At 36.3% G+C, this 12,194-nt stretch overlaps 2 protein-coding genes and 1 pseudogene across 5 annotated transcripts; 2 read left to right on the top strand and 1 right to left on the bottom strand.

Annotated features, from left to right (window-relative positions):
* The first annotated feature begins 678 nt into the window (after positions 1 to 678).
* On the top strand, positions 679 to 4,656 carry LOC111313049 (DEAD-box ATP-dependent RNA helicase 24-like; annotated as a pseudogene). Its single transcript, XR_016332368.1, has 6 exons — positions 679 to 693; positions 941 to 1,608; positions 2,111 to 3,313; positions 3,566 to 3,605; positions 3,829 to 4,212; positions 4,321 to 4,656. The product of XR_016332368.1 is annotated as a DEAD-box ATP-dependent RNA helicase 24-like (transcript).
* A 300-nt stretch (positions 4,657 to 4,956) lies between these two features.
* LOC111313048 (Tetratricopeptide repeat (TPR)-like superfamily protein) lies at positions 4,957 to 7,805 on the top strand. The gene is made up of 2 exons (XM_089752363.1): positions 4,957 to 6,152; positions 6,365 to 7,805. Exons 1-2 carry the CDS (start codon positions 5,880 to 5,882, stop codon positions 7,595 to 7,597), a joined length of 1,506 nt encoding a protein of 501 aa, XP_089608489.1. The 5' UTR covers positions 4,957 to 5,879; the 3' UTR covers positions 7,598 to 7,805.
* A 439-nt stretch (positions 7,806 to 8,244) lies between these two features.
* On the bottom strand, positions 8,245 to 12,128 carry LOC111314062 (peptidyl-prolyl cis-trans isomerase CYP21-4-like). Of its 3 annotated transcripts, none has more exons than XM_089752128.1 (8): positions 11,898 to 12,128; positions 11,227 to 11,468; positions 10,950 to 10,989; positions 10,619 to 10,669; positions 10,063 to 10,148; positions 9,231 to 9,368; positions 8,946 to 9,096; positions 8,245 to 8,715 (listed from the first exon to the last, which is right to left on the bottom strand). In XM_089752128.1, the coding sequence occupies exons 2-8, from the start codon at positions 11,376 to 11,378 to the stop codon at positions 8,629 to 8,631; spliced, it is 705 nt and encodes a 234-aa protein (XP_089608254.1). In that variant the 5' UTR covers positions 11,379 to 11,468; positions 11,898 to 12,128; the 3' UTR covers positions 8,245 to 8,628. The 3 variants fall into 3 exon arrangements, with proteins under 3 accessions (XP_089608254.1, XP_022770799.1, XP_089608255.1); XM_022915064.2 differs by having other exon boundaries at positions 11,227 to 11,434; XM_089752129.1 differs by having other exon boundaries at positions 11,227 to 11,409.
* Between the last annotated feature and the right edge of the window lie 66 nt (positions 12,129 to 12,194).

Raw genomic sequence — 12,194 nt, 5'->3', positions numbered from 1 at the left:
TCCAACTTTTGCATGTGCCAATGTTCTTTAACTCTGTTGATGGTTAATTTCTTTTTTTTTTTTCTTTTACACGAGTTAAATGATAATTTGGAAGTTGAGTTCGGACCAGTGGAGATTTGTAGAAAAAAATATGGTCACCGAATGCCAAAGGTTTTTTTTTAAAATGTGTTTTGACGCTCAAATATGATAAACATGTAAGAGCTGAGGGAAGAGAAACTAGGTAAAGTGCATAAAAAGCTTAAAGATGAAACACTTACAAGCATTATTCATGAACATACCTGAACTTCTTGTTTACCTTCTTCTATGGGGAGTCCATGATGGTGTCTGATGGTAATAGAGTTAAAATAGATAGTAGTTGATGGAATCCATGTGAAGCACGAGAGAATCTACATGGATTAATGTAGACTGTATTTAATGATAATACGTAAGTTGTTGATAAGTTAAAAGGTAAGTTGAGTTTGTGTTAAGCCGTCGTTTTGTATGGTCAAAGAGGCATTAAAAAGCGAGCTTTTCTATAGGACGATGACTAGCAGCAGGTCGGTACTGACAGGTTGTTTGGGTGTATCAAATTCATATGCTATATTTATTTAATTCATATTTTTCATTAGATTTAAAAAGAATATATTAATTGTAACATTTTTTTTTCAAAAAATCCTTAAATATGGTTCCCATATGTTTATGGTTATTGTTTTGGTTCAGACATATCGCCCAATATTTTGCTTGTGATAAGCCCAGTATTCGACTAAGACCAAATATCTCTGAACTCTTCATCACTTTTTAGAACTACCGGACTGGATTGATCCTGGACCTGGACCGACTTGCCCAATCCACTATGGAATCGCCCTCCCAACAGCTCTATCACTGATTAATTTCCAGCGCGCAACTCTCTACTCTCTTTTATATTGCGATTTCAATTTGTTTCTCCTAGAATTAGTGCTAGTTGTTGTTTTTGATTCCTAACCCCTGCGAAATTAGGGTTCTTGTAAAAATAAAAGAATCAACCACGTCGAAACGAAAATTCGGATTCGACGGGTTTGGGATAAACCGTCAAGCTACTTACAACTTCGAGCGATCCCAGGATCCTCAGCGCCTCTACGTCCCTCCTTCCTCTTGCGACGGTCATGACAATTACGAAGACAGCGACCTTGACAACATCGATTACACTGATAATGATACCTCCAAAGACGCTGACAATCATAAACCCAACAGCAATGGGACCGGAGAGGAAGATGACGAAATTGACCCTCTCGACGCGTTCATGCATGGTTTTCAGGAGGATCTGAAAGCGGCGCCGCCTCAGAAGCCGAAGGAGAAGGCGGAGAGGTATAGAGATGATGACGAGGAGGATGACCCGGTGGAGAGTTTTTTGAGGGCGAAGAAGGATGTTGGGCTGACGTTGGCGGCGGATGCTTTGCATGCTGGGTATGATTCGGATGAGGAGGTTTATGCGGCGGCAAAGGCGGTAGATGCGGGTTTGTTGGAGTATGATTCAGATGACAATCCAGTGGTTGTGGACAAGAAGAAGATCGAGCCGATTCTGGCTTCACAGTTCCATTGAGTATGAGCCGTTTAATAAAAATTTTTATGATGAGAAGACTTCAATTTCAGGTAATTGACATCGCAAAATATCAGATGCTTATAAGTTCTAACATGTTTAAAAGCAGAGTCGTTTCTTAAATATAAATAAATAAATATAAATATATGTATATATATATTTATTCATTTATTTATATTGGATAAGTTTATCTTAAAAATGTTGGATTATCTTTAGTTATTGATGATATTGTATGGGTTTAAGATTAGTTGGATAGTTATATGATTACTTATAGTTTGTATATGGTTTGGTTGATTGCAATATAGTGCTTATGTAGCTATAACCTGAGCAACTTCTAAAGTCTATATTTAGAAGTATAATTGGTTTATGATTTTCTAATGATAGTTAATGACCCTTGGAGATTATTATCGTTGTGCAGAAATAATATGCATCATGGCTTGGTTAGTCATTATTGCTTATAATGTGGGAGTTTTTTCTTTATAAAAAGGATCATATTATTTATTGAGAATGCTTTGTGCCTAAAATCTTTTTTTCTTTAAATGTTTCCCTGTCTAGGAATGAGCGAGCAGGAAGTTGCTGAATTTCGGAAGAGTTTGGCTATTCGTGTTTCTGGTTTTGACGTCCCAAGACTGATTGAGACATTTGAAGACTGTGGTTTTGCACCAGAAACAATGTGTGCTATTTCAAAACAAGGTTATGAAAAGCCTACCAATATTCAGTGCCAAGCCTTACTTATTGTCCTCTCTGGGAGGGATATTATTGGTATAGCTAAAACTGGTTCTGGTAAAACTGCTACTTTTGTGCTTCCAATGATTGTCCACATCATGGATCAACCTGAACTTCAGAAAGAGGAGGGTCCAATTGGAGTGATTGTGCACCTACCCGAGAACTAGCACATCAAATATTCTCGGAAACAAGGAAATTTGCAAAAGCCTATGGGATACGTGCCTCTGCTGTGTATGGTGGAATGTCCAAACTTGATCAGTTCAGGGAACTCAAGGCAGGATGTGAGATAGTCATTGCTATGCCAGGTCGATTGATAGACATGCTAAAAATGAAGTTACTGACATGACGAGAGCAATGAGGCTGATCGAATTTTGACCTTGGATTTGAGCCACAAATAAGGTCCATTGTTGGCCGAATTAGGCCTGACCGCCAGACCTTACTATTTTCAGCAAAAATGCCCCGCAAAGTTGAGAAGTTGGCAAGGGAAATTCTCGGTAACCCAATCAGAGTTACAGTTGAATAGCTAATGAGGATATTACTCAGCTTGTTCGTGTAATTCCTTCTGATTCTGAGAAGTTACCCGGGCTTCTAGAAAAGCTACATGGAATGATTGATGAGGGTGATGTTTTGGTGTTTGCTTCAAAGAAAGCTAGAGTCGATGAGATTCAATCACAGCTCGCTCAGAAGGGTTTTAAGGTTTCCGCCCTTCATGGTGACAAAGATCAGTCTTCTCAAATGGAAATTCTACAAAAGTTTAAATCTGGCATCTACCGCTTTCTCATTGCTACTGATGTAGCTGCCCGTGGTCTTGACATCAAGTCAATTAAGTCAATTGTGAACTTTGATAATGCAAAAGACATGGACATGCATATGCACCGAATTGGTAGAACTGGTCGTGCTGGTGATAAAGATGGCATTGCGTATACTCTGATCACACCACAGAAGGAAGCTCGGTTTGCTGGTGAATTGGTTAATAGTTTAATTGCTGCTGGTCAGAATGTCTCAATGGAACTGATGGATCTTGCTATGAAGGTAATTCAATTACTTAATTAATATTTGTTTTGTAGTGAATGGCATTCATTAAAGTTATTAGAAAACAATTTGCAACATCCTTTTTGTTCTTCAATTTTGGTGTTCTTCAAGAATGCCTGCCAACAATACCCATGACTGATGGCACCATCTTATACACTTCCTTAGTTCTCCTCCATTCTTGAACTTGTAGCTATTGGATTCAGTGTACATGTACTATAATTATGTAGTGATATTTGCCTTGTCTGTAAATAGGATGGGAGATTCAGGTCCAAGCATGATGCAAGAAAAGGAGGTATGGTTCTCTTATGGCATACCAGTGCAATTGTTATGCATATGCTTGTTTATATGCAACTAAAACTTTGTTTAAGCTTTTGTGAAGGAACAAATATGTAAAACCGCTAACAAGCTTTTGTTAATGCAATGAAAACATTGTTTATGTTTTTCCTAGATAATTTATATTTTCTGGATTTATGAAAGTACCTTGAACTCTCAAATGATGTGTACTATAACATGCAGGTGGAAAAAAGGCAGAGGAAAGAGTGGTGGTGGGAGTGGTCGAGGTGTGCGCGGAGTTGATTATGGTTTGGGTATTGGATATAATCCAGAATCCAGTAAAGCTTCATCTCCAGCTGTTCAAAGTCGAAATGCTGCTGTAAATTATCTGAAAACTGGCATGATGGTGCAATTTAGGAGTAACTTTGTTGCTGCTTCATCAAACTCTCAAAGTCAAGGCTTCACTAACAGTTCTAGTGTCAGGAGACCAACTTTGGCTGGATTTGTTTCTGGCAGTACCATTGGTGGGAGATATAAATCAGTCTCAGATGGCCAGTTCATTCTACATCCGGATTGAACACTTCACGAAATACTGGACAAAGCACTAGCCAGAGGAATTCAGAGAGGTCCTTTTTTTTCAGCTGATATTTTATGATACCATTCTGCGGTGCTTTTTTTTTTTTTTACCATGACTTCTATGTTAATTAAGCTCGTACTTGGTTTTGTTTTTGCAGTTCCAGAGATAGACCTAGAGAAAGACGGAGGCCCCCTGGGTGGGACCAATAGTACTTATACATTGATGGATGATGCTATTTACATAGAGAGGAAACTTTTATCTGTTCAAAGCTTGAATTAACCTTGTCTGTATAATTATCATGCTTAGTAAGTACACTTTCTGCATTTTGTTTAATTCTAAATTCGGTTTAATTTGATAGTTTAGTTCTAGAATTTAATTTTTCATCTGTTCTTATTTGAGTAGAATATTGATTTTGTTGATAGAGTTGGTAATACTTTTTAATAGCAGTGGAATTTTTTTGGAATAATAGGTCCATAGTGCATTTTTCATTGCCACTAGATTACTGAAGCCATAGTGCATTTTTCATTGCTATATTCCATGACTTTATGAATATAGCAAATACGAAGCAATGGGATCAAAGGGAAAAGAAAAGAATAATGATTGGTTGATTTAACGTATGCTTTATTTGACTTGTAGCTCTATTGTATGTTCCTTCTTGGACTTTAAGACTGTTTCAGTTGTGGAGCATTTTATATTCTAGACATTGGAGAGTGTTGTCAAATGTCGAGTACACCTTACGAGTTGGAATTCCTGATCTTGATTTCATCTGTCCAATGTTATTATTAAATTTAAGCTTGCAAATGAAGCGGAGAAAGAAAATTGTTGGATAAGTTCCTTTCTCGGGGTTGGACTCTGGAGAGCTGAAACGGCTGGAAAATGCTCATTCGTCTTGCTTCAATTACAAGCACAACTCAACTGGTGATACTGGCTATGGGGTTTGAATAAATGGACAAATTTTGATACGTACATGATAATTTTTAAACCAACAAACTTTTGATTTTTATCCCTTGAGCGATTGAGAGATATATATGGTAGACAGTTGTAGGGCAATTTTGCTACAGTGAAATCCTGGTATAAAATTATGGCTTGTGATAGTTTCTTCTCTCTCTCTCTCTCTCTCTCTCTACCTGGACCGCTGGTGCCTAACGTGTATTTACATCAGCCCATTGTGTCTCTCTAAGGCATTTCTCGGTTTATCTCAGATACATGGTTAACAAGCTCACTATATTGTTAACCGGCTTTGGACCTTTCCCTTTCTATCTGAAAAAGAAAACACTACTATAGAAAAAAGGTTTCAATTTTCAGAATAAAAAGCACTGTTTTGGATGGAACAGAACAGATGAGCAAAAGACACAAAAATCTGCGATTCTGAACTCTGAAGTAGAGATTAGGAGCAAGATGGAGGAAGCCGGTAAATAGGACATGATGACACGATTGTTTGCTGAGGACCGTGAAGAGCCAGAGCCAGTGGCTTCATTTTCATTTCAGTCGCCAAAACTTGAAAAATAATAATAACGCCTTTTTTCCTTTTAAAAATGTAGATTCGATTAAAAACGCTGCGTCTTGTTAGGGTAGAAAAAAGGAATAAAACGTTGTCGTTTACTATCATCACAGTTTTTGGCTAGTATAATAAGAAAAGCTTAAACCCGAATAAAGCCCTTGGTGGCTGGCTGCTAGCCTGGATCTCAAAAAAGAGGGAAAGAGAGAGTGAGAGAGATGAACTCTAGGCGTCTGATTTTGTCGGGATCATGGCTGGTGAGGAAGTTTTGCACTGCGACCTCTGAGAATGCGACGGCGGCAGCTGTGGAGGTGGCGGCTCCAACGAGAAATAGGTTATATTCGAGGCTGTCGGCTTTAGGAGCGACGGAAGGAACGGTGTCAGAGGTGTTAAACGATATCATAATGGAGGGCAAAAAGATCTGGAAAGATGAGCTGAGTCGCTGTGTCAAAGAGCTGCGCAAGTACCGTCGGTACCAGCACTGCCTTGACGTATGCCCTTACTTCCCATTTTACCCTTCCTCATTTCCTTTGGACTGCTAAACCCCTCCCCCGTTATTCCCCTTGCTTCTAAAAACTTAAAGAACATTTTTCTAATTTGATTTTCGTTCAGATTTATTTTCCTTTAAAAAAAAAAAGAAATACCCTATTATTTAATTTGAATTTAGCTAGTAATTTATTTGTTTATGGTAATTATAATGTAGATAATGGATTGGATGGAGAAGAGGAATATGCAGTTTTCCCACGTCGACCATGCTATACGTTTAGATCTTATAGCAAAAACCAAAGGACTTGGTGCTGCTAAGGATTACCTAAGTGCCCTCCCTCCCGGTGCCAAGAATCGATTAACCTACGGAGCTCTTTTGAATTGCTATTGCAATAATCTTATGAAGGACGAGGCACTAACTCTCTTTAAGAAAATGGATGAAGTGAAGCTCATCAAAAGTGCATTACCCTTCAACAATCTCATGTGCTTGTACATGAGATTGGGACAACCAGAGAAGGTGCCTGAACTTATCGATGAATTGAAGCAGAGAAATATTCCTCGGTGTCGCTTCACTTATATTTTCTGGATGCAGAGCTATGCGAATTTAAATGACATTGAGGGAGTAGAGAGGGTTTTGGAGGAGTTGTCAAATGATAGTGAAGATAAGTGTACTTGGACAACATATAGTAATCTAGCTGCAATTTATGTTAAGGCTGGCCAGTTTGAGAAAGCTGAGGCATGTCTTAAGAAGTTAGAGAAAGATAAGATGCCTCGTCAGCGCGAGGCTTACCATTTTCTGATTAGCTTATATGCTGGTACTTCAAATCTAGCTGAGGTTTATCGAGTGTGGGAAGCTCTGAAACGAGCCTATTCGACTGTTACCAACTTGAGCTATCTTATTATAGTTCAGGCACTTGCTAATCTCAAGGATTTTGAGGGGTTGAAGAAATGCTTTGAGGAATGGGAGTCTAATTATTCTGTTTATGATATGAGGTTGGCAACTAGTACTATCCGTGGTTATCTATCAGGGGACATGCACAAGGAAGCTGAACTTGTTTTGGATAATGCTATGAAGAGAAGTAAAGGTCCTTTTACTAGGGCTCGAGAGTGTTTCATGGTTTACTTCTTAAAGAAACGTCGTTTTGATTTGGCTCTGAGGCATATGGAAGCAGCGGTTTCTGAGATCAATGACTGGAGCCCTTCGAATCCTGAAACTACAACTGCCTTCTTCGATTATTTCATGAATAAGGGTGACGTTGATGCTGCTGAGGAGTTCTGTAAAATTCTGAAGAATAACAATTGTCTTGATTCTGATGCCTACCATTGGTTGCTAAGAACTTATGTAGCTGCTGGTAAAGTGGCTCCTGACATGCGTAAAAGGTTGGAAAACGATGGTATTGAACTAAGCCAAGACCTTCAGAATTTGCTTGTAAATGTTTGCCCCGAGTAATGTTGTAATCCGAGGCTGTTACCAACCCACAATTATTTGGAAAATTTGGAGTTTCTATTGCTTAATTCTTACCGTACTTGTTTTGTTGCTAGACGTCACTAAAAGGTTGCATCATTTCTAGTGCCTACTTTTGATAAGTATTTCTGCGAACCGCGATATTTTAGTTGATTCAATAATATTCCAAGTAGCTCCTTTTGTAAGAGATCAATTAGAGATTTATATGATACTTGTAAATTTTTTCGATTTGATTAGAATAAAATTAAAATTTGACTTAGACTATTATCGAATCAAACTTAAACTCAAATTTGTTGGTTGAATTAAATTTGTATATTTTTATATTCAACTTGAATAACTTATAAACTTAAATAAATTTTTATATTTTAAACTTAAATTTGAATATAAATAATTAAAATTTTTTATATATAAAAATTAAATTTATTTTTACATATTAATCGAATAAATTTAAATAATTTAATTTTTATTTTGAGTCAAATTTAAACTTAAAACATAAAATTTGATTGAAATCAAATCGAATTTCGAATCTCGCCTAAATCAACTTTGGGATAATTGTCAGAAAGCTGCAAAGAAAATTTTGCATACACAGACCAAAAACTTGCTATGAAAATGAGCACCACGACATAGGCCTCGGGGTCCAAAATATGAGGGTAGATCATTCTCAGAAATTACAAGCACCTTTTCGATTTCTCTATTGGACAGGTAAGTTACATCTCATCCACTTGATTATACCAAAGTACAAATACGATGTCCATTAGAATATCAAAACAGACATGAAAACAAATGCCAAAAAAAGAAAAGAAAATGCCAGTAGGTTAGTAAAAAAGGGTAACCAAATGTGGAACCAGAGACTTATTCCGAGGAGCTTGGCTGGCCTATAGACCGTGAATAATACCAGCCCCAATGAGATATGAAGTTCATAATAATTCTTCTGACCCATTTTACTGATGTTGCTGAAACTTTGTTTGTAATGACAGAACATGCAGTGTAGAAAACTTCTTTGCTTGTGTTTGAGTTTAGATGCTTTGCTTCAGAGTCACACGGTTGATCGCTATAGAAGATTTAGGTCGATAATGCTCATCTGTATCCACCTCTTCGATTTCCTGGGCAAAATATTATAAAACACAATTGATGTAATTTAAAGTGCAACTTCTTAGGTATATGACAAATGTTATCTGAAAATGACAACCACGTGAAAGATAGGATCATAGGAAAACATGTTAAATGAGTCCAACGATGAATACAGATTATCTATGTACTTAGTAATCAAACTATTTCTTTAAAAAAAGTCATCACAAACACTTAAAAAAAGAAACTAAAGTTTGCTTGTTACCTGAACAACATCCTCTCCCTTAACGACCTTCCCGAAGACAATAAGCTTCTCATTTAGATCTGGGATGGGTGCAGTTGTAATGAAAAGCTCAAATCCTTCATTATCATGCTTTGCCTTAGAAGTTCCAAGCATGAATACTTCATGCTTCAAACTGGTTGAACATCAGAGAATTTAAGTTACAAAAATATTAAAAGCATGAACTGTCAAGCCTTTGACAGGATGGTAAATCAATGAAGAAGGAGAATGACTAATGGGTAATATGAGCTCAATCATCAATGTACTGACCTGGTATCAAGTTGGCTGTAATGATTTCCTTTTAAATTCCAGTCCTCTGCAGCTCCCAGCTTATCATTATCCCCAGCCTGAATCACATAGTGCTTTACCACATGGCGAAAAAGCATTCCATTGAACTGCCCTCTATGACTGCAGATCAATCAAATTCATTATAAGTGAGGATAACTTTGGAAGACAGATGTTATTCCTTTGCACAGGTTAATGAAATTCAGTTGCACACCATGTTTAGCAAGAGAAAGGGAGGATAATATATATTTAAAAATAAAAAATAAAACCAAAGAAAGAAACTCCAGCATGCCTACAGGTGTTTGGCAGCCTGATTCCATGTTTCAACAACTACTTGAAGTACAAATAAATGGGAAAACCATTTTGTGCCCAAAGATGCCAGATAATAAATAAATGGCTAAACTTGATTTAGCACCGACCCAAACTAGATGGAACCTCCAAATCAATTCCTTTAAATTAATTTGCCAGTTTAAACCAAACTCTCAGCATGATGCTTAGGAATTAAAATAATATTGATAAATTTCATGCCTTCTTGATAGGCATGATGCAGAATGTTCAACCAACAAAATCAACATCATGAAGCCAAAACAGATGGCAATTCTGTAAGATTACAGCCCAAAATTCAGAAATAAAAGGAAATGTGATCTACAGAAAATGATTCAAAGCTGTTCTTGACTATAATACAAGCAGGATCTGATCAGCTCTATCCACATCTTATTTCCAGTTCAAATATTAACCGCAAGGAATTTTATGGTAGTTCTAGATAAAGAAAATACTCCATTTTAAGTAAAATGAACATTATGAGTCCAATAGTTACCATAAATCAAGGAATTGATCAACAACTTCAGGAGAACTGTCCTTGAAGAGCTCCACTGTTATTAAGCCTTTTGCAGTATCTAAAATCTAGTCATAAGAAAGGAAAAAAAGGGAATTAAGTCAATCGACAAAACCCAGTTAAAATAGGATTTCAATGTAAAAGCCTAAAAGCTATGACAAAGCAATTGATGAACATCTCAGCCAAACTTCATTCATTAAGAAAGGCTAGCCTGTCAAGATTGTAAGAAAATATTGAAAAAAAAAAACTAATTATTTTTGTAATATCTTTTAATAAATTCATGTACTCAGAGAAGCTTGTGTCAGCAAGCTAAAGAAAGAATTACTTGCAGAAAGCTAGTTGAATAGATAAAAGATATTTGCATTGGATAAGAAAAATAATTATAAGTTAATCATCTATGGTCAATCTGCAAAGTTTTACAATATTGTTTCAGAAAACTAAAACAGCACGTTCCAGGCCTGTACCGCAAAGAGTAGACATTATTCACGCAGGCAGAAAATATTAATTAGAGGAGAGCTTGGCAAGTAAAGAAACGTACAGCATATCCACGGAGATCAGATTTCTTCGAATTCATGTAAGAGTTGTCACCCTGCCAAACACAAGCAGCCACAGTCAATACAGAGGATATAAAATTAAAGAAACAATAACAATGAAAAGAAGAAATGCCTCGTAATGGCAAGCATCATAAACTAGGTATACATGTGCACAAGAACAGTGAAAAGCTGCCTTCAATTGTCCTAAAAGGATGATATATCGATACTGGACACAGAGTTCAGAGTTACAAAACAAAAACTTAAAACAAATACGACACCATGAGGATCAAGAAACCCATCATAGAATGAATAAATAAGATTCTTTAAAGAGTGTACCTCAAAAACTGATTGCTTGTTCCCTATTTGAATCCGTGACCTAAAGATGGGAAAACTAAGTCAAATTCCATTGATTAAGAAATATTAACCATAATTTATTCTCCACAAGCAGCTTCATTTCTAAATGTCATGCTCTGAAATTAGCAAGTCATGAAGTAAAATACATGAATCAACAAGCCAAGCAGATAACAAAGTTTAAAAACACTGCAGCACAAAATCCCAGCCAAATTATTTTCACATATCTCCAATTATGGCCAATACCCAAATTGCAACGAACCTTTGAGACCAGTGTCTGTATGTGGCATAGAGAAAAAACACAGTCACAACAACAATCAAACTAGATAGTATAATTGTTGTAACACTTATTCGAGCTGGTCCCTTCTTCTTTTTGCTTTGTTGTAGCAGAGCTTGTGGTTTGATCCTCGCCATCAACTCAAAACTTCAGTTCCAACGATAAATGCTGTGACAAAGACTCGTGTCAAATCCTGGAGCCACACAAATTCATCACTAGCTATGAAGCTGTAAATAAACCATGAATTTTTTAAGTTTAAAAATGTACGAAAAGAATTTATTATTATATATTTATTGCTTTATTTGGCAGATTTGGAATAACAACTATAAAAGAGGCGCCAATTGTTAAATTTAAATTCCAGCAACCAAAAATGAACCAAAACTACAAGAATTTTTCAAGTTTACAGCAATTAGAATGAAGGCTGAGTTGAACATCCTAAGATCTAAGAGTTGAAAATTGAAATAAATAAAAACTTAAGAAAAACAAAAACAAAAACAAAACAAAGTAGATGATTTGTGAGACTCGAACTTTTCATCCAGAAAAAAAAACCCTAGAAAAGAGAATTTTCTAAAAAAAAAGCAGAAATTGGAGGAAAGCTAATTATAAAAACTAAAGTTCGAATCGGTTAACTTCGTCTCAATCGAGAGAGAGAGTACCTGTAATTTCTTCTGATGGCGTGAATCTCGTCACTAAAAGTAAGAGGGGAAAAATACAATGTAACAGTTTTTGTTACTTTTCTATTCTTTGGACTCGATCCCTTCGTGTAGGCACCGAGAAGGTCCAGATAAAACGTTTTACAATTTTTCTATTTCCTATTCCAATTTCTTTGTTCGAAAGTCCATTTCGTATTCCAATTTCTTTGTTCAATCAGAATTACACTTTGTAGTTTATACAAAATCTTAATATAAATCCTACGGAATTTTAAATTGATTACTTATAAATCAATTATTGGG

This window comes from Durio zibethinus, chromosome 23 (assembly GCF_047325235.1).
Source record: "Durio zibethinus cultivar Kanyao isolate XHJ-2024 chromosome 23, ASM4732523v1, whole genome shotgun sequence".
Lineage (NCBI taxonomy): Eukaryota > Viridiplantae > Streptophyta > Magnoliopsida > Malvales > Malvaceae > Durio > Durio zibethinus.
This window is presented reverse-complemented; position numbering and strand designations above follow the sequence as displayed.

What these genes read in the sequence shown, in the direction of transcription:
- LOC111313048 (XM_089752363.1), top strand. Translation starts at nt 5,880, where the DNA reads ATGAACTCTAGGCGTCTGATTTTGTCGGGATCATGGCTGGTGAGGAAG. An exon ending in GGTACCAGCACTGCCTTGAC is followed by an intron (nt 6,153 to 6,364) that starts GTATGCCCTTAC and finishes ATTATAATGTAG; the next exon opens with ATAATGGATTGGATGGAGAA.
- LOC111314062 (XM_089752128.1), bottom strand. Translation starts at nt 11,378, where the DNA reads ATGGCGAGGATCAAACCACAAGCTCTGCTACAACAAAGCAAAAAGAAG. An exon ending in CTGATCTCCGTGGATATGCT is followed by an intron (nt 10,149 to 10,618) that starts GTACGTTTCTTT and finishes TCTTATGACTAG; the next exon opens with ATTTTAGATACTGCAAAAGG. An exon ending in TACAGCCAACTTGATACCAG is followed by an intron (nt 9,097 to 9,230) that starts GTCAGTACATTG and finishes ATGTTCAACCAG; the next exon opens with TTTGAAGCATGAAGTATTCA.